This window comes from Drosophila takahashii, chromosome 2L (genome assembly GCF_030179915.1).
Source record: "Drosophila takahashii strain IR98-3 E-12201 chromosome 2L, DtakHiC1v2, whole genome shotgun sequence".
NCBI lineage: Eukaryota > Metazoa > Arthropoda > Insecta > Diptera > Drosophilidae > Drosophila > Drosophila takahashii.
Genome location: NC_091678.1, coordinates 4,994,898 through 5,014,441, shown reverse-complemented (window position 1 = coordinate 5,014,441; position 19,544 = coordinate 4,994,898). Strand labels below are relative to the sequence as shown.

Genomic DNA, 19,544 nt, shown 5'->3' with positions numbered 1-19,544 from the left:
CATTCAAAGGCCATCTGCACACGGACATTGGCATTGGCATACATAAATTGAATTGAAATGGATTGAATTGTGTGGCACGGTCGAAAGGGAGGTGTCGATGCAGTCCATCCATTAATGAACTGGGCCACGAACGAATATTTCCCATCGAGATATATCTTTTCTCTGGAAACCCCAACTATATTGACATGCCTTAATTCATATTGAAAACGTTTCTTCTTTGGTTTGTGCAACTTAAATAGCAAACAATTAATGAAAACAGGAAATATTTATACGATCAATATGTGGTCGAGGAATGCTCACGGTGAGCCATAAAAAAACCATTAAATAAATATTTTGTGGCCTGAAATTTATTGAGATATTATTCCATATCAATGAAATATTTTAAATAAATATATCAAAAAGTTTAATACCTCCATTAAGCTTTTGATCTTTATTTATTTATTTCTGATTTTGTTTTAGGTTATCTCCACAATCTTTATGGAAACACGTACATTCATAACTAAAACATTTCAGATCGATGGGGATTTGAGTCCATTAGGCAACTACTGACAGTTCCTGAGAGCCTATGGCGCGTAATTGTTTCGTTTCGCTTTGTTTGAATTTGGTTTTTCCTTTGTTTTTTTTTTTTTTTTGTGCAAGCGCCTAAAAATAACCAACAAATCGGCACGAGCACGTTGTCTATATAAATACATATGTATATGCCAGATTCGTATAATACATACTATATATTGGAAAGGCATTTAGCTGATGACTACACACATAAAAGTGAAATTGACTAAAGGCGGCAAAACCGAGCGAAACGAGCCATCAAAATGTGAATGTGAGTCAGAAACCCGTGAGCTTCAGCTTCATTGTTGCTCCTCGGGTTTCTCAGGTTTCTCAGGGGTCTCGTATTGGACCTGCTCCTGACCTCCTGACTGACTGGGCTCCTCCTGGTTTTCTCCAGGGCTCCTCTTGGGCGTTGATTGGCCAGCCCACATGCAAAAGTCAATGGCAGACAAAGTTCCAGCCACCTTGGGGCGCTCTGCCCTTTGCCAATCATTCGCAGGGCCAGAACAAACAAAATGCGAAGAGGAAAAGAAGAAAAAATAAAATGAAATCCCACTGAAACCGAACTCGAAGCCCATTAACTGCGCTCGAGTGGATAACCTTTTTTTTCGGGGCCCCGGCTTCGAGTGAAATTTTTAATTGCGTGAAGGAAAAACGTGCGAGGCGAAGGAGGCCCGAAATTCATTTCAAAGAAATCACTTCCTTCGAGAAATGTTGTTCGGGGCCCGAAAATTATTACACCGCGCCTCTTTCGCGTCCTTGGCCACCCACTTGTTAGCCTTGCGCCTTCATGGCCAACAAAACAAAGCCAGGTCGACCTGCACTTGTCGAAAATTTGATGCGAAAGAAGATCAGGTTAACTTGAGTGAAAGGAAAAAACTAAAAATATTATCATTTAAATTTTAAAAAAATATTAAAAATTAAAACCCTTAAATGTAAACCCTCTAATATGTTAATTTAATTTATCCAAACAACTGGAATATTTTTTCATGAAACCATATATTGAAAATATTTAAAATCACAATTATCTGTTGCTTAGACCAATTTTCCATTCGTTTTTATAGATTTCCGGGGCATTAAAATATAATTACATGTTAAGCTAATTATGTACAGTTAATGAGCCAATTAGGTACTGAATACCAATTATTTTCAGTGTACAAGGGCGCAAAAGGGAGCGGAGCTTCGCCACCGAGTGCTGCTTTGCATTTAATTACGCTTAAAAATTAATTAATTTCTTTTTTGTGCGAAGTGACTCGGGTCGCGGGTCGCGGGTCGCGAGTCTCGAGTCCCGAGACATAATCAAGCTGCCGCTGCCAAAAGGACTTTAGTGGCGGCATCGCCAACGCCACCGACGCCTTAATGTATGCTACATTGCGGCCACTTTTATCTGCTTGGCATTATCCTTGTACTTGATGCTGGGTGGTTGGGTGGTTGGTTGGTTGGGCGGTGCGCACTTGTGTCTCTTAAATAATTCAACAAGCACAGTTTCGCGGTCTCCAGCAACAACAACAGCAGTGAAAACCAGAGAGTGGCAGGGCAAGTCAAGCATTGTTAAATGCCAAGGATAAATTCCCGGGTCTGGGTTAATCCGAACTGTTTGGTCACACTCACACAGGCTCGCAGCCACAAGTCCATTATCCTTCGACTTACAACGTTTTCGTATCGCTTTGATCCCTGATAATAATTCCCTAAAACAATTACAAAAGGGTAAAGAAGGGGCAGGGAATACATTAAATTACTGCCATCAAAAGAGGGAAAGGGTTTTCAATTCGAGCTCGATTCGCTTTCATTAATTAAATGGAAAACTTAAAGTCAATCAAGGGTAATGAGTGGGATATTTTTCATTTATTCCTTTTAATTTGCTTTATAAGCCCATTACAATGGAAAATATAATTTATGAACCTACCAAATGCTTTTGTCAACTGTTTACTCGATTAATTTATTAAAATCCAAATCCTCACCTGTAAGTAAAGGAAAAGAATCATATAAATATAGTTTAAAAATTATTGAAATTATTTAATTTATTTCTAATTATTTCTAATTACAATTAAAGGTCAAAACTATTTCCATATAGATTACCACCTTGATTCCCCGCACTTTTGCCAACCCATCACAAAATATTTCTTTGTTCCAATAACACATAATTATTTATAGCTGAAAAGTGCATTTCGTTCCACCCTTTTCACAGCTCTCAATTTGTTTATAATTGGATTCCACTCAGCTGTTGCCACTGCATCTCACATTTTTGGACACAAAACAGAGATCTATTTTCGAGAGTATTTCGTTGCTCGAAGTGAAACAAAGGGTAAGCGGTTTATGGACTGCAATTGCAAAAGCAAATTTTAATAACTCAGTGTGGTGCTGTCAAAAACAATAGAAGCAACTACAACGAGGCGAGCAAACAAACAAACAAACTGGGAAACTGGAAAACCACAAGCACAAGCAACAACAATTGACTCAATTTTGGTATTTTCAAGGTCGCCTGCAGTGGAGGCTGCAGTTGTTGTTGTTGTCTGTGGTAAGGCTCTAAAAAATGCACACAAGAAAAAAAGATAATTTCCAAAAAGTTGTAACAAATTAAATATTGAATGATTTAATTTAAATTTTATTTATTTTTATTCTGAAATTCGAAGAATATAAATCTATATTTAAGTGTTGGAAACCTTTTTTAAAATTACAATTTCTATAATAAATCTTCAACGAAATATATCACATTTTTTAGAAATATTTATTAAGTGCTTAGTATGCAGTAAGAAATTTTTTTAGGTGCAGAAGGTATAGAAGAACAAATTAGGGAGAAGATATTGGACCGACTTAATAGGATTTTATTGTTTCCAGCATAAATATCTCGATTCTAAAATTTTGTTTACTGCACTTTGCTCACTCAGTGTGCATGCGTTGTGTTTAAAATTTTCGTTGTTTTTCGTTCGTTTATTTTTGGGCCATGAATTGTTCAGTGAAGCGAAACGATATTGAATATTTCATAATTGCAATGCAATAATATATATAATAAGGCTGACAGAGTGTAAGTGCAACAAATTATTGTTACAATGTTTTTCTTTGAATTGCAGTGGGGAAACAGTGCGTATACTTAATATGAATGAAATTTCGTACGAAATCAGAAATTGAACAAATACCAGATTTGCTTTCGATTCATATTTGATTGAGAAATATTATTATAGCGTGAAAATAAATTTAATTTCTATACAAATTAAGAAATGGGAATATTTCATCCTTAAATTTGATTGTATGGGGGAATATTTATATTCAGTTTTGTAGAACAAAATAGTTTTCTTGCAGGTGAAAGCTAAAAGAAAACTTTTATACATGAAATATGCGCCTGACCTTCAGGCTACATAGTCATATCTGTTTGCTCAACTATAAATACGTGGAAAGCTAGAATTACAAATACGCAAAGATATGTATGCAGCCGTAAAAATATACGTGTGTTTGGATGAATGACTTCGGTTAAAAGCATTCCCAGTATATCGCAAATATGTACATATATTTCTCGCCCTTTTTTTCGACTTTGGCTGCCTGCGAACGTAAATAAATGCCGAATAAAACACATGGCCGTTGGCCTTTTAACGCAGACATTTCACTGGGAGATTGGGAGACTGGGACAGGAAGCAATTTGTATGCGAGTGTGTTCGCCCAGGTGAACAGGTGAGCAGGTGGGCAGGTGGGCGGCACCTGGGGTCACCGGGCAGGCGTCACAAAAATTAAAAGCGCCGAAAAAGTAGAGCAATAAAAATAAAGCATTTCGCTTGTATCTCATTCACTTTGATATGGACTTTAATATCATTGAAATTATAATGATGTGTGTTTTTATGTGAGACCATAAAAAACGAAACGAAAGCCCAGACGAAACTCTTGAACCTCTGGGTTCCAAGCCTCGGGACAGAAAAAAATAATATATATATGTGGAACACTTGAAGGTTGGTCACCTTTGAATCCCCAAAAAAAAAATAGAAGACCAAAAGTTGACCCGGCATTTGACCCATCGAACCCAATCCCTACCCACCGAAAAATGCGTTCACCCGGCCAATTTGTTATTTATGCCACATATATGTGTTGATTCTTTATATATGCAAATACCTTGGCCCATGTGCGTGTGTAGATGGCTCTATTGCTCTATCGATCGAAACAATTTTGGTCTTTATTTATGCCAAAAGCGGAAACAGGAATTCGTTGGATCAGGTGCAAAGAAAGAAATGAAAAATAAAATAGGCAACAGCAAAGGTGGGAAATTAAATAATTGGACTAGCACTTTAGTTGGCACCATTTATATTTTTGATTTTGCGTTAACAATTTGGAATTCATTTTTAAAGACATTTTTAAAAATAATGATAATCAAAAAGGTATATCATTTAATTAATTTTAGTTGAAGTATATATACCCAATTTACCAAACTTCAAAGAAAGCTAACCGTTTTGTCACTGTTAATTAAGTCATAGTCTGATCCGATCTTTACGATTTGAGCAGTAGTTATAGTCAAAAATTAGCTTCCAATTATAATAATTAATTCTCACCATCCATAACATTCTATATTATTTTATAGGTCGAGCGATCAAGAAACGGGAAAGCGTTTTTGATCGATAAGATTAATTCGCTCCACTTCAGATATGTAGGTAAAAATTAATAACTAAATGCCATACATCGAGCAGAATGCGTAAAAATAATCACTTGTACGAATTATAGAGCAATAATCGCATAAATAATCCGAAACGGAGGTACCTACCAATTAAATACTCCAAATAATCGTGGGAACCACACCCAAATTTATTGGCCCTTAAAACCCAGACAAATATAATCTAGCTTAACAACTGCAGAAATTGATAATACCAAGAACCGGAAGGAAAGAAATTGTTATCTAGATGTACACATAAATTAATAAAAAATCGGAAATCGATTGCCTGGCACCTATTAAAATTAAACGTAAATCGAGAACATTGCATCATAAATTAACAGAATCAAAAATAGTACTCATGTCATGAAGTAGTTTATCGACCGCCGCTATAAAAAGAAACCGCTAACAAAATGAAGAATAGCATATATATATAATAGCATATAATTCTCAAAAACATTTGGTACTGACCAAACTAAAAAAAAGTTTTTAATAAATTTGTAAAGCCAAATGTATTTAAAATATTTTACGAACGGGCTTTACTTTTTTAATTATATTATTTTGTTTTACAGTCTCATCAATCTACCAGACTATAAAAGAAGCGGTTTTTGGCTGGGGCGCCTTGCAAATATATGAATTAAGTCGGATGCAGTTCCTGTCATTCAAACCTGGCACTTCCAGGCGAATACCAAATTCAACGCAACGCTCCACGTTTCCAGAATTATTTGGTTCTCCCGGAAGCCACAAATCCGAAGACAAGGCTCGCCCATTTGAAAACCATTTGTGTTTATCCTGCTCCGCCAAGTCTGCGCCAGACGTCCAATAAGATACATCGGCATCCGTATCTACAAGATACTGAGCTATCAGATTCAATTCCTCCAAGTCGTCAAACGAGATTAAGAATGCATCCTTTTGCCGACAAGATTCGTAGGCAGCATACCAATTAACATCCTCTCTTACAATCAAGTAATAATCTGATCCGATCTTCACGAACGGAGCAGTAGTTATATTCAGGAAACCGGGAACTCCTAGTTAGAACACTTGAAAATTAGTTCCCAAAAACAAATTAGTCTATATAACTTTCAACCTCACCATCGATAATATTCGGTGTTATTTTGTAGGCCGCACACAGGGAAAGTGCTCCCAAAAGAACGCACAGTCCAGTTAGCTTTTGGAACATTTTGGTAAGACTGTAAGAACTATTTGAGAATTCTGAACTTTTATAGGATTTAAGCGTTAAAAAAAAAATTCGACCGATAAGATAAATTTGGATTGCTTCTGATCGGTGCAAAAAGGTTACCAAGTGGCTGACATACTTATGTAGCTCGTGCAAAATTCTTGAAAAATTCCACGAGCATTAATCATGCAGTCAGATTAATTTTAGTCCGATAAAGCGCTGGCATCTCGCATAAACAGACCTAAGTTTTTATCGCGCTATTAAAAAATCAGGATCCTCATAGCATAAACGTAGAAACAATGACATAAAATGTGCCTTATTTAAATAATAGGTAAGCGCATAAAAACTTTAGCACGATCAAATGATCAAGCGAAAATGGTATCGAGTAGGGGGCAAAAGATTAGATTAAGATTAAGTACAAAGTGGATCCCAATAATAAAAACACATATGTGTAGAAGAAGTTACGTTTGACCTCCAGTTTGCTTTTTTTTAATTTTTTTTTTTGTCTGCTGAGTGCTGGCAGCACTGGCCCAAAAACCCAAAAATTTCAGTAATTATAATATTTATAAAACAGTATTTATTTGAAAGAGTTTTTAAAAAGGGGTACATTGCTTTCTTGAATTCAAGCATCTAAATTATCTACCAGATTATGAAAGAAGCTGTCTTTGGCTGTGCCGCCTTGCAAATATAGTGATTCAGAACAGAACAGTCCCTATCATTCAGTCCCTGTCTCTCTTCCGAACGGACTTGTATTTCATCGCAGTGTTCCACATTATTTCGATTATTTGGCTCCCCAGGTAACCACAGATCCGAAGATAAAGGTTGCCCGTTCGAAAACCAAACGTGTTTATCCTGCTCCGCCAAATCAGTGCCAGCAGTCCAATACAATTTATTAATCAAATTGTTCTCCCTAAGGTACTGAGCTATCAGATGAAATTCTTCTAAACTCTTGAACGCGACTAATTCTGCATCCAGATCTCGACAATTTTCGTAGGCAGCATACCAATTTACAGCATTACTTTTAATCAAGTAATATTCAGATCCGATCTTTACGAATGGAGCAGTGGTTATATTCAGGAACCCAGGAACTCCTAATTTGTATACACAAAAATAAGCTTTCAAAATAATTTTTATATTAACTATTAAATCTCACCATCAATAACATTCGGCGTTATTTTGTAGGCCCCAGACAGGGAAAGTATTCCCAAGAAAGCACAGAGTCCAGTAAGCTTTAGAAACATTTTGGTAAGACTGTTAGAACAAATAAAGAATTTTGGTCTTTATAGGATTTTAGCAGGCAAGCAAAAAAAACAACTTTCGACCGATTAGATACAAAGTTCTTAACCAAATGGCATACTTCGCGCAAAACTCACAAATACGACTACTTGTACAATTGGCTCGTGCAGCTTATAAATTTGAATCCGATACTGAGGGACCAATAAAATTCTTCAATTTATCGTGGGAACTACACGCAAATTTATTGGTTTTTATAACCTAGACATAGCTCAATTAAGTGGCCAGAGGCGATAATAATGGCCCAGTTCTAATACTGAGTATCAACTGCAGCTCTTTAGGATCTTTTCAAAAAGAGATTGTGCAAACAACACACAAATTTAATCGTTCAACGAACCCAAAAACCATTAACTTAAGTACCAAAATATGTTGCAGTTAATGATCTTAATAAAATCAATTACCCTTAACAATTCCAATTAAATACCCACATTTTTAATTGTTTTTTTTTTGTACAGTAAATTATTTTGTTCAAATATGTCATTTAACTTAAAAATGTTCTTTAAAATAAAATCGAAATTATAGAATTTTCTATATTATTTATTAACTAGAAATCCAAACTTAGGTAATCCAAAACCAAACTGTAAGTGCAGCTTAGGAAGACCCTTCAACATCTAAGATTTACTTGAAATAGAACGCTTTATTTTCCCTTCGTTTAAACCAACCACTCTCGCTGGCAAATTCTGCTGTGTTTATTTGAGCTTCGAGTGGGTCGGTTAATTAGCCAGCCAGTGGGGTCGAGATGAGTTCATTGAAGTGCATATTTCAGGCCCAGCTGAGGCCACTCGATTCAATTAATTTCAACTGGCGAACAATGGAGGTCGCTTGCTAATTGGCCAGCCAGGCCAGAGGTAAGGTAATCAAAGCAACACGCCAGCTAGAATCGCATTTACTTTACTTCACCCAATAGTGGGTAGTGAAGGTGAGCCCACCTTCAAAAAGGAAGGATATGTGAGTACACAGCTGCATCAATTAGATGGCTGCCACAAATTTGTCTGCCTTTCGGTTGTGTATGCGGATTCAAATGGATTGCGAATGAGCCGCTGAGTGACACACACCAGCAATCACAATTTACACAAGAGACACAGAGGACAGACGGGCAAATAAACCAACATTTACATTGACTGTATAGAGGGAAGACACAGGGGGCAAAGGGCAGAGGACACAGAGCTCCGGAGACAGCGTCACTTAATCGAATTATGCAACAACATCAACAGATGACACAAGCCGAATGCAGCTGCAAATAACTGCATTAACATATTCGATAACTTCATCAGCATATCCCCATCCCCATTCCCATTCCCATCTGTCTGTCCTCTGAATGGATTTTAATTAAAATGCGCATATGGAATTTGCAACGAGGCAGGCCTGGCACTCCACAAACACACATTCGCAGACAGACAGCTCGGAAAATCGAATCTTTTAGTCAAATTTCCTGAAAATACACCAGGCGACAGACAGAGCGACAGAGGAGCACAGACACAGGATGCCGCAATCCAGAGTTTTTACTATCCTGGCACTAATTATAATGATTCATGGCGTTTTGGCAGCCAACATCAATTATGAAATTCTAGCGGTTGACGGTAAGAAAGGTATCAATAGGGAATTACAGTAAATAGAATAACTAAGGGATATTTATAAATATAATGTAGATTGTGTAATATGATGGAAGTAATAAACTGCTTTAAATAATAACATTCAAATTTAAACAAATACCTGCAATTTATTTTGAAGATTTTGTTTTTAAATTTTGGTTCCTAAAAACCAATTAGCTAAATTGATTTATATTATTTATTTTTTAACCTCACACTATTCTTAAATTGATACAGGGCATCCTAATCGAGTGAAATATTTAAATGGCAATCTAATTGCTTTAATAATATAGGTTATTTAATATTCTTATATCATATCTTTCCACTAAAAGGATTTTTTAAAAATAATTAAATTTCATTATGGTTCAGTTTAAGTTTATCTTTTAACTGTTTTGTAAAATATATTAAAAGCAACAAGCTAAAATAATTAATATTACTAATTTTCTAGCCTGACATTTTTTTTTGCCACAGGGCATAATGAATTGAAACATATTTAAAACCCCACTCTTTATTTATTAATTAATATTATTTATTTAATATCCTGATATCATTTCTTGCCACAGGGCATCCCAACAAGTGTGTAATCGAGGGTCCCAATGGTGAGGTCATTATCGAGAGTGAAAAATCAGTCCACCATCCCACAAAATGCGCACGAGTCGAGTGCGGTAGGGATGGTTGGGCCCTGGTCTATAGGTAGGCTTATCCGCATCAGTGCTGCCATCACTCAGCTTGAAAAACAGGACAGATAAGCCAAAAAAAACAGGGAAAAAAAGGACAAAAAATTTTAAAAAAGGACAAAAAAAGGGACAAAAGTAAATGCGCCTCCATTTTTCTGTTTTACCAATGTGTTATATAATTACTTAATTTAAATGGATTTTATATTAAACTCAATTATGTAATGACCTACTGCGCCCGACTCACATCCTTCTTTGTTTGAACATTTTACCATGGTAATGGTTATTACCATACGTAATAATCTAAAATTATTAAAATAATAAGAGCATTTCAAGTAACTATATTGGTAATACAAAAAAATTCAATATCTGCCTCAAACCCGAATAAGAGACGTTAAAATCTGAAATTTTTTTCTGACAAAAAAACAGAGAGTAAAAGTTGAGAAATTTTTAAAGTGTTTTCCTCTTTTTTTTTGCTACAGAAAAAATCGTACTATAAAGAAAATCCATCGACTGCTTTACGTCTCTTTGATAATTTGTAAAAATAATTATTTTTTAAGTGCCGAACTGTAAGATTGATGGTTAAAAAGGCGTTTTAGCATATAAAAACAGGTTTACACACTTTCGACTGGCAAAAATAACACTCAAAACCTTATTTTTGAAAAAAGGACAGATTTCCGGATAGGGGATGTTTGAAATTTTTTCCGGATAAACCCGTTAAAAAAAGGACAGATCTGTCCGGAAAAAGGACAAAATGGCAGCACTGATCCGCATTATTTTATTGTACTAAAAATATTAAAATATTTGTAAACACCCAGTTGCGAGGAGAATTATCCCCCAAAGGGCTGTGTGAATGATGGCTATGTGAATATTGATGCTGACTTTCCCGATTGCTGCGAGATGAGTTTCAAATGCAATTATGTTTAAAATTTTTGGTTTACGTTTAGGAAAAGTATGACAAATTTTACTAGCATAGTGAGTGAATAAAAAATGGATTATATTTAAAAATAAATTTAAATCAAGCTGGCTTTCGGAACAACAGCATTTGAAAAAGTACTCTTAATACTTCCATTTTGCAAACCCAATCTGCGAAGTTAGGGTAACCCATGGCCTCGGTTCGCTTTATCCTTGGCGTCACGCTCCTGTGGATCCTTTTTTGCTGGGGCCATTCGGCCGAATGGGAAGGAATCCGCTCCGATCCGAGTGAGTGCAGACAATTCCAGTTGACAGGTCCACTTTCACTTTCGCCGTGACATCCGCAGACCATCCTGGTAAGTGCACCATCAACCAGGGACTCGTCCTGAATCCGGGTGTCAGCATCAAGGATCCCACGCACGAGTGCCGCAAAATCGTGTGTGGACTCAACGGACGGGTCGTTTTCCACAGGTGCGTTGGCTGAAAGTTCCTGCAGCTAAAAATGCAAATCTAATTGTGTCCTTTGGCAGTTGCGGAGTGACTGTCCTGTCACCACCTTGCCGCCACGGTGAATATATCAAGCCAGAGCTCCCCTATCCGGAGTGCTGTAGAAGAGCTCAGCTCTGCAACTAGGCAGGCTGATCTATCGTTTTCAATCGTATATTTATTTAATAAGATTTAAGACAAAAATGTCGTTCGGTCCAGAAACTTTTATTCTTTTCGGACTTCTCTGGAGCTTGGTTATATTCCAAGCCTTTGCTGATATTTCCCTTAACAACTACGCAGATTCGGGTGAGTTTGATGATGGGTTAGGAGAGTACTTATTAAATCTGGAAAATCTTTTAAAGCTTATCCCAATCGCTGCGTTATCGATATTGGCTCTTCGTTGGTGCTGCTCAAATTGGGCGAGGCATTTCGCCTAATGTCCCTGCCCTGTACCACTATTTTCTGCAGTGGAGATGGCTATGGTTTACTTTTCACGTGAGTTCTTCGGTTTTTGTTCAGATATTAGAAATATTTGTACATCACTTTCAATTAAAGAATGATATTAATCACTCAAGTAGGTCATTTCTTACTTTTTTTTAATAATTTATCTACATTATGGAAGAGCTATAGCAGCCGAAAGCCTTAAGATCGTTTAAAATAAGAGTATATTAAGATTGTTATTATTATTAATATTAGGAATTCATTATTTTCATCTCTTATACAACATTTAATTAATAATATAAATCTATAAATAATATTTACAAATATTAATCAAAAAACCACTAATATTTTTAACCAAATATAGCTGCGATAAGAAAGTACCACCGGATGATTGTCGCTATACGGAGTATCTGAACTGGGATGATGACTTTCCAGATTGCTGCAATCGCAAACTTGAGTGCAATTGAAAATTCTAGTTGGTAAATGTTTTTTGTTTTAAATTAGGTCAATGTCATGAACTGAAATTTTATTGAAATTAGCCAAGCAGCTAAACACGAGCTGAATAAATCGATTAGACCCGCTGAAATTATGCTAATTTTACAGATTCGCATAAATATGAGTGTTTATTATTTACTGCACTGGGGGTCATAATTTTCCGCCCAGCCAGCTAAACTGTTTATGGAGCTTTTCTTTTCTTGGCAGAAGACCATTCAGATGGGGGCCCAGATTTATTGACCGCTGGCCAAGGATCCGGATGTGGCCTTCAATCTCTCGATGGCTTCCCGGGGGATTGGGAAGTCGGATGGAAAAGGGGCAGAGAGAACCGGAAAGATAAAAGGGGCGAGGTGGAGAAATTGAAACCACAGCTACAACACTAATTGACATTTGAATGCGACTGTGGGGCAGATTAAGCCCCGGCTGCATTGCGGGTCAAATGTGACGACCTCGACAGTTGCTCCCAATTCACAGGCATCTCGGTTTAAGGCCAATTGCCCTCTGACCCGACCAGACCCCGATCCCCTCCCTCTTGTCCTCGCCCACACAATCAGAGGCTAGCATTTTTCCCCCCTTTCCCCGGCTCTCTAATTTTCCACAGCAAAATGCAATCAAAGTCGCATCTCAATTATGTGATCGATTGCCGATGAACAGTTGTCCCCAGCCAACTGTTTAATTATTCAATTCGATTTAGAACCATCAAATCAACATTTAGTGACAGAGATGAGCAGCTAGGAGAAGCATTTGTTTATAAAATATTATTTAAAATACCTACTTTTGATTTAAATGAGAAATTCTTTATTTTCTATAATGAAATTTAATAAAATTACAATATAAAATAAAATAAAAAAATATATATAAATCAAATAACTTGCTTAGTATACCCAGAATATTTAAATTTAAACATTTCTATGATACTTTTAAATTGCTTACATCGAAAAGAGTTTAATAGATTTTGATATGTTGCACTAAATAAATAATTACTATTATAAAAAAAGGTAAATAATTGTAGAACTTTAACCTTTAACTATTTTAGTAATTGATATACAAATTCTCATCTCTAATCCACTCGAGTATCAACCTGATAAGAGGTGCTTTAGCTAATCCGCAAAACAGAAATTAATTTGGTGGTCGTGTTAAACGCATTCAACTGAAACTGAAACTAATTAAAGTCGGTGTATGAAGCTGATGTACTGGCAGCGGATTTAATTTCAACTTACACGCATTCCATTTGCAAATTTTCCATTAAAATTAGCTTTGGCTTATCAAAGATGAGGAATGCCTTGGAATTCGGTGGAGAAATGTGAAAATGTGTGTGCTGTTGGCCATTAACCCAAATCCAAAAACGAGTAGAGGACCAAAAAACGAAACAAAAAAAGCAAAAAACACGCCACAAAAGTTCCGATTCGGCAGGGACTGGCAAAGAAATCGGGTTTTCTTTGTTTGCCCAACCGAAACTTGACCATGGGTCCGCAAAGTTTCGAGAAATGCAAGAGAAATGTAGGGGAACCGCAGCTGGTTTTTAGTCGCATGCGAGAAGTGCCAGGCTCAGCATAAAAAGTGAATATTACACTTTTTTTATTTTCTTCGTTTTTCTGCTGTGCTTTTTTTTTTGTTTTTTTGTGGGAAGAGAGGCCAAAGTTAAAGCCTTGTGAAAACACATGTACATACAGCATTTATAAATTGGCAGGGAATGGTGACCTCTCGGTGTGTGCGAAAGGTGAAGGTGATGTGGATGTTGGCCGGGCTACAAATGTGTACATAAACGGAAACTGAAATAAAAGTGGGCGCAGAAAAGGAAAAAGTCGAGGGCCAGTCGACGGGCCAAAAACTCAAATTCAACCGCCGCACGGCATATAAAATGTAAAAGGTGCAAAGCAGCAGCTTAAAATATGCAAACGCACAAGCCCTCGCACCTTTGTACAATATCCATATCCAAGTTGGCTGGCTGGCCGGGAAAATCTTTAACTGCTCGACTGGCGAACTACAGCCAAACTTTATTTATTCATTACTTTTCACGCGCTGTCTTTGGTCTCACCCTCTAAAAAAAAGGGGACTCAACTCACAGAAGCCAACTCTAGAAATTGAATTCTTGGCTTAAGGAAAAGATATAATGTTTATTAAATATTTAGGAATTATATTTCGCTAAAATAACTAAAGGAACTATAAAAACAAATATTTGTATAATAAGCTTTTTCCAGTAATATAGAAATATAGATAGAAAAAAGTTAAACAAAAATGATTATTTTTTTAAAACCATAATTTATTCATTTCCCAAAACTAAAAAAATCAATAAAGCTTATTTGCACACCGCGTTAATCTACCAACAGAATCGTTTGCCATTTAATGACCACAATTTATACATCGTCTAAAATGATTGCCAATCAATATGTGAATAACGTGTATATTTTAACGCAATAAATCAAATATTGGGCCAGCTTTTAATATAACGCTTTTTATGCTGTCAAAATAGTTGTCAAATTGTCACGAGTTTATGGAGCAAAATATCAATTCCCTAAATTTATATAAATGGCTTCCTCTTCCCAACTAATTTTCAATTGGTGAAAAGTGGCAAACTATTTCTCATTTATTTTTCTCACTGCTCTTTTTGCAGGAGTTGTGGTCCCCAAAATTTGAAATTGAATTTTTTTCCTTCAATGCTCGCTTATGTGTGTTTGCGAGGAGTGTATCCTTGTTTTGCTGGTTTTTTCCTTTTGTTTCTTATTTTGTTGCTCGAACCAGTCGGAGTGTGTATGCAAAATAAATTATGAGACTAAAGCACTGCGGACTGTTGCTCTTGTTTTACGAGCTGTTGGCAAAGATGGTTGCCATAAAAATGTTTTGGGGGGTCGAGCGAATTTTTATTCGCCATGATTTGTAGTAGTCGCAACGTAATGTTTGCCATGAATTATGAAGCAGATATCTTCTGACCCATCTGCTTGTTTGTTATTCATGGACTAGCATTCAATAGGAAAATGTATATTGTTATGAAAGGCCATAGTTGAATAAATTTCATGCATGAAATATTATATATATTTTGTAATATTTTTTATGGAATTAGTTATGCTAATTTCACAGCCCTAACTTAGTCAATTTGTATATATTTTACAGCACCTACAGAAGATGAAGCTCTTCTGCCTGCTTTTACTAGGTAAACTAACCCAAAGGCTTGTTGTATTTTTTTACTGAAAGATATTCCCAAAATAAAAGCCTGTGTTGCTGCGGAACATTGCGATAGACCCTGTCCCATAAAAAATAACCCCGGATGTGCCAGCAGGGATAACAAATGCTATTATACCGTTCGTCATCCATGTATTTTGCAGGCAATCAACTGTTATCGGAAAACGAAACGCTTATCTGGTAAATATCGATCGTGATTTGTTACCAAATGTGACTAAAACATTTGTTTTCAGCTTTGAAACCCATTTCTCGCAGCAAGTGTACTAAAAAACAAGTTCCGATTTGCGATAATATTGATACATCATAATACATTCATCTTTAGAAATGGGAAACATTATTCAAGTATAATAATATATTTGTTTTAAAGTTGTTAAAACAGTTATTTCATTTTTATTGTCTTGTTTATTTTTTAGCTTACAATTAAATCTACTCAACGTTATAATTAAATCGAACGTAAGTGGTAAAAGTAATTGTTCTAAGCAAAATAACGTATCCGCCCCGTTTTCCCTCTGCAGAGCGCACAAAAGTAGGCAACATCGAGGCCATTAGCGAGTAACTAGTTTACTCTAATTGCCGGTCACTGCTGTCTAATTATAACAAACTGTTTTCACTACACGCCCATTATGCCACGCCCCGTCTGTGGATTGCCTATATTTATGGGCGTGTCAATGGGGTGTTAGCTATGTCAATCTCAGCTTTAGACGGTCGTTTATCCACGTAAGTTCAGCGTAGAGAACTCGTCGTGACACAAATCGAAAAGTTTGTTGACATTTTCCACTGTTTGAATGTGGCTCGCCTTCTTCATCGCTTTGAGCGTTATTTCTTTTCAGCCAAATGGTAATATTTGCTATGGAAATAGTCAGCAAACTTGAAGAATAGAGATGAAAAAGGGGGAATACAAGGATTTTACATAAATTTAAATGAAAGTTTGCAAGACTATCTACTTTATTCCTTTAAAACTTAATTTAAATTGAATCAAAATATAACAATACCTAAAACTATATAATTTACTTTCATAAAAAATTAAAAATAAATTATTGAAGTAAAAATTCTTTATTACAAAAAGCACGATGAGTGAAATTCAATTAGCTCAGAAAAATGTGAATGAATGTAGCAACAAATGCTGATTTTTGTATTCAAAATAGTTTTGATTATTATCGTTTCTCGCCTCATTGTAAACATTATCATAAAAAATCGATGCCTGACTGCCAAATTGATTTAGATGCTTTTTTAATGCCCCACAAGCAAATAAAACTATTTATCTCCGGGGAATAAAGAATACATTGAATAATTTGCTGATGTGGGCGTTTTCATTTTAAACATTTATTATGATTTCTCTTTTGCAGGCCTCCCAAATGAGTATGAATTTTTCATTCGGGTTTTTATGCGATTTTATGGCTCATTTAAGTTGGAGCTCAGTTAGGGAATAATCGATTGAGCCAGGAAAAAGCGAAAAAAAGCGAGGAAAAAACCACGAATGTTTGCACTCACCTTCAGAGTAGGCCACCAACTAGAATCTGCTGCGCCAAGGATTCACAAAAGATGAGGATGAACGTGAGGCCGCGCCGAGGAGAAAGAGCCCAAGAACAACCACAATGGGCAAGTAGATGGATGCCTGGGTGCTGGGATGCCTTGGATGTTCGGCTGCTTTGGTTGCTGCAGGATGTTTGGATGGTTTATTCTTGTCCAAGGTAACGCAGACACACGCGTGCTCCGGCAAGGCAGGCAAACACAAACAAAAACGGAATCAACTCGCTGAAAACAACCACGAAATGTTGCCAATGTTTTTTTCCCCTTTTTTTTATTTTTTGTAATTTTTTTTCTCTTTGCTGTTGTTACGAAAATTCACGCATCACCACAAGGCAATCTTCTTGGCCTTTGTTCCACTTGCCCTCTCTCTTTTAATTAGGCTGAACTACCTGGCATTATGGGCTTCCAGTTATCTGCATTCGTAATGATTATGGCCAGCATTGTTCCGCCAATATTAATGCAAATCTCTGCCCACCTGGCAAATGCCCCATTTCCCGCTTCCACCATCCGAATAAATATTATCTCAATGCCAGATTGCGTATACGCCGCGTCGGCGCATTGGCAATCGCACGAATTTCGCTAATGGCATTTCAATAAGAACGGCAGGAAAAACTGCTGGCTGACCACAGTGAAGCCTTTGCATGAATAATGAATCAATTTTTATTACACAGCCCAAACACAGACATCATGTGTGTGCTGAATAATAGAAGAGCTGTCGCTTAATAATGCACGAATGCATTGGGAGAGTCAGAGGACAGGGGGAGGGGGAGGTCCTGGACTGTGACAGGACCTATTTTGCATAAAGGTCATCCAGCATGCGACAAACTTCAACTTGATGTGCAACTGTAATGAAAAAGTTGGCGACTTTTCCCCAACCCAGTTGCCCTCTCCTTCGTCATTTAACTTTGGACACTCAAAAAGGGATTTAAACAAACAGGACAAACTCTAGACTAACATGTGCTGGCCAAAGCTGACCGTTTCTAAATTAAGAATGTTCTCAGTGACCCCATACATACAGAAAGTTTTATTAATTTAAAATTGATATTTTAGCAAGTATCTCGGAAAGTGTACAATATAAATTAAATGTTGAATTTTTAAACAATTTTAATGAGCTAAAAAGATGTTAAGTACGGACTGTAAATCAATTATTTTTCGATCAAAAACTATTCCATTTTACTATATTACATAGAAAAACTGAAGTATAATTCATTATACTTTTTATTTCTTTTATTTTTGGAGGTATATATTTTCTTTAGAATTTTGTAGTAGCAATTTATTTTTTTAAGTCGTAATAAAGGGTTACTTTTTTTTTTTTATCGAGGACCATTGATCTAAAAATAAATATTTTATATAATTTATTGATCTATTTTTCCCTAGTGAATTGGTGGAAACTCACTCGATCAGAAATCTCCTTGGCATTTAATTCGCCTGATGAGAACTTAACATGGTTTCATGACATTGAAATGGCTCTTTGTGGCAACTGTTGTTATTGACGGAACGAGTATTACAGGACCTTACACAAAGGAAGCTCGGAGAGCGAGAGAGCGACGGAAATGCAGAGCGAGACAGGTGTCAATTGTGTTGTGTTACCTGTTACATGCCCTTGGCTATCAGTGTGTGTGTTCGTGTGTTTTTGAAAAGGGGGTTTTGGGAGTAGGAACCGCAGCTTCCTAGCAGACTTAACCCGTAGGATTGCCCGTTTTGGAGGCTACGGGAATCGTAAATCGTATGCAAATGCCCTCGTATTGCCGCATTCGACGGCGACTGTCGCATAAAACTAAGTGACAAAGAAGGACATTAAAGTTTGTGAGCCAAGAGAACCTGCGAGACACACGCATACACTCGTAATATTTTCCCTCGCCATAAGAATGAGAATGGTGATGGTGATGATGATGATATTTTCTGATATTGTTCATTACATTGTTGTGCTTTTACGACTGTTATCCTTGAGTGAAGAACTTGCTACAGGATGCTAGCACACCGACACACACTCTCACACGCACACGCATGTGCGAAAGGAGCGAGCTTTTACGGCACTTTTTTGCCTAAACCGTTAGTTTCCGCAGGAAAAAGAGCGAAGAGAGAGGCAGTGTGAGAACCAAAGAGAGTGAGCAGAATTTTCACCTTCGCACTTTCAATTTTTTTTATATTTTTTTTACTTTTCAACTTCTATATTTCAAATGCATTTGTTATGATTTATTATCATATTTTTTCTCTGTGTATGGCCACAAAACACGACTTTGGCTCGCACTGGTCACTTTGAAACCACTCATTCGAAATCACACTTCGCTGCTGGATTTTCTCGCAGTGTTTCTGGCCTGGGCCATTTATGAATATGTTTTTTAATTTTTAAATATTTACAGACGCGCCTCCAGCGAACACAGCACACACGGTATGTTGTTCCGTCGCCCGTTGGATTGGAACTGAACAACTGAACCCGAGTGCGGAATGCTGGCGGAATGCTAACAAGTTCGCGAGCACAACCGCAATTTCCACCGAGCTTTCCGCACGGACCTCGGCGTGGGTGGCGCAAGAGAGCCGGAAAAGAGGCGAAAGAGCGCATCGCGCGGCCTAAGAGAAACCACACA

At 36.8% G+C, this 19,544-nt stretch overlaps 6 protein-coding genes across 10 annotated transcripts in view; 3 read left to right on the top strand and 3 right to left on the bottom strand.

The window, feature by feature from the left end:
- The window catches only part of LOC108057808 (uncharacterized), a 49,051-nt gene extending 29,598 nt beyond the window's left edge, over positions 1–19,453 (bottom strand). Inside the window, exons 1-2 of one of the 3 annotated variants that reach the window (XM_070211818.1) lie at positions 19,081–19,453; positions 16,918–17,255 (exon numbers count right to left, since the gene is read on the bottom strand). The gene's annotated coding sequence lies outside the window, so the exon portion shown is untranslated. The other 2 variants (XM_070211819.1, XM_070211820.1) reach the window with 2 other exon arrangements.
- On the bottom strand, positions 5,759–6,356 carry LOC108057758 (C-type lectin 37Da-like). The gene is made up of 2 exons (XM_017142160.3): positions 6,269–6,356; positions 5,759–6,204 (listed from the first exon to the last, which is right to left on the bottom strand). Exons 1-2 carry the CDS (start codon positions 6,354–6,356, stop codon positions 5,759–5,761), a joined length of 534 nt encoding a protein of 177 aa, XP_016997649.2.
- Positions 6,993–7,594, bottom strand: LOC123003178 (C-type lectin 37Da-like). The gene is made up of 2 exons (XM_044394815.1): positions 7,507–7,594; positions 6,993–7,444 (listed from the first exon to the last, which is right to left on the bottom strand). Exons 1-2 carry the CDS (start codon positions 7,592–7,594, stop codon positions 6,993–6,995), a joined length of 540 nt encoding a protein of 179 aa, XP_044250750.1.
- Positions 9,014–11,491, top strand: LOC108057814 (uncharacterized). Of its 3 annotated transcripts, XM_017142255.3 has the most exons (6): positions 9,015–9,226; positions 9,799–9,928; positions 10,728–10,884; positions 10,952–11,112; positions 11,172–11,295; positions 11,355–11,491. In XM_017142255.3, exons 4-6 carry the CDS (start codon positions 11,016–11,018, stop codon positions 11,455–11,457), a joined length of 324 nt encoding a protein of 107 aa, XP_016997744.2. In that variant the 5' UTR covers positions 9,015–9,226; positions 9,799–9,928; positions 10,728–10,884; positions 10,952–11,015; the 3' UTR covers positions 11,458–11,491. The 3 variants fall into 3 exon arrangements, with proteins under 3 accessions (XP_070067922.1, XP_016997744.2, XP_070067923.1); XM_070211821.1 differs by lacking the exons at positions 10,952–11,112; positions 11,172–11,295; positions 11,355–11,491 and having other exon boundaries at positions 9,014–9,235; positions 10,728–10,921; XM_070211822.1 differs by lacking the exons at positions 10,952–11,112; positions 11,172–11,295; positions 11,355–11,491 and having other exon boundaries at positions 9,019–9,226; positions 10,728–10,921.
- On the top strand, positions 11,481–12,337 carry LOC108057812 (uncharacterized). The gene is made up of 3 exons (XM_017142251.3): positions 11,481–11,616; positions 11,673–11,805; positions 12,116–12,337. The coding sequence occupies exons 1-3, from the start codon at positions 11,514–11,516 to the stop codon at positions 12,216–12,218; spliced, it is 339 nt and encodes a 112-aa protein (XP_016997740.2). The 5' UTR covers positions 11,481–11,513; the 3' UTR covers positions 12,219–12,337.
- LOC108057815 (uncharacterized) lies at positions 15,276–16,924 on the top strand. The gene is made up of 6 exons (XM_017142256.3): positions 15,276–15,397; positions 15,457–15,606; positions 15,660–15,768; positions 15,840–15,879; positions 15,942–16,143; positions 16,773–16,924. The coding sequence occupies exons 1-3, from the start codon at positions 15,370–15,372 to the stop codon at positions 15,731–15,733; spliced, it is 252 nt and encodes an 83-aa protein (XP_016997745.2). The 5' UTR covers positions 15,276–15,369; the 3' UTR covers positions 15,734–15,768; positions 15,840–15,879; positions 15,942–16,143; positions 16,773–16,924.
- Positions 19,454–19,544: the final 91 nt, after the last annotated feature.

Excerpts from the sequence above, each read along its gene's own strand:
- LOC108057814 (XM_070211821.1), top strand. The coding sequence starts at position 9,130 with ATGCCGCAATCCAGAGTTTTTACTATCCTGGCACTAATTATAATGATT. Across the intron at positions 9,236-9,798 it reads AGCGGTTGACGGTAAGAAAG|GGCATCCCAACAAGTGTGTA; the intron begins GTATCAATAGGG and ends TTCTTGCCACAG. Across the intron at positions 9,929-10,727 it reads GGTTGGGCCCTGGTCTATAG|TTGCGAGGAGAATTATCCCC; the intron begins GTAGGCTTATCC and ends GTAAACACCCAG.
- LOC108057812 (XM_017142251.3), top strand. The coding sequence starts at position 11,514 with ATGTCGTTCGGTCCAGAAACTTTTATTCTTTTCGGACTTCTCTGGAGC. Across the intron at positions 11,617-11,672 it reads TAACAACTACGCAGATTCGG|CTTATCCCAATCGCTGCGTT; the intron begins GTGAGTTTGATG and ends AATCTTTTAAAG. Across the intron at positions 11,806-12,115 it reads GGCTATGGTTTACTTTTCAC|CTGCGATAAGAAAGTACCAC; the intron begins GTGAGTTCTTCG and ends AACCAAATATAG.
- LOC108057815 (XM_017142256.3), top strand. The coding sequence starts at position 15,370 with ATGAAGCTCTTCTGCCTGCTTTTACTAG. Across the intron at positions 15,398-15,456 it reads CTTCTGCCTGCTTTTACTAG|CCTGTGTTGCTGCGGAACAT; the intron begins GTAAACTAACCC and ends CCAAAATAAAAG. Across the intron at positions 15,607-15,659 it reads GAAAACGAAACGCTTATCTG|CTTTGAAACCCATTTCTCGC; the intron begins GTAAATATCGAT and ends ATTTGTTTTCAG.
- LOC123003178 (XM_044394815.1), bottom strand. The coding sequence starts at position 7,594 with ATGTTTCTAAAGCTTACTGGACTCTGTGCTTTCTTGGGAATACTTTCC. Across the intron at positions 7,445-7,506 it reads AACGCCGAATGTTATTGATG|GAGTTCCTGGGTTCCTGAAT; the intron begins GTGAGATTTAAT and ends TATACAAATTAG.
- LOC108057758 (XM_017142160.3), bottom strand. The coding sequence starts at position 6,356 with ATGTTCCAAAAGCTAACTGGACTGTGCGTTCTTTTGGGAGCACTTTCC. Across the intron at positions 6,205-6,268 it reads AACACCGAATATTATCGATG|GAGTTCCCGGTTTCCTGAAT; the intron begins GTGAGGTTGAAA and ends TGTTCTAACTAG.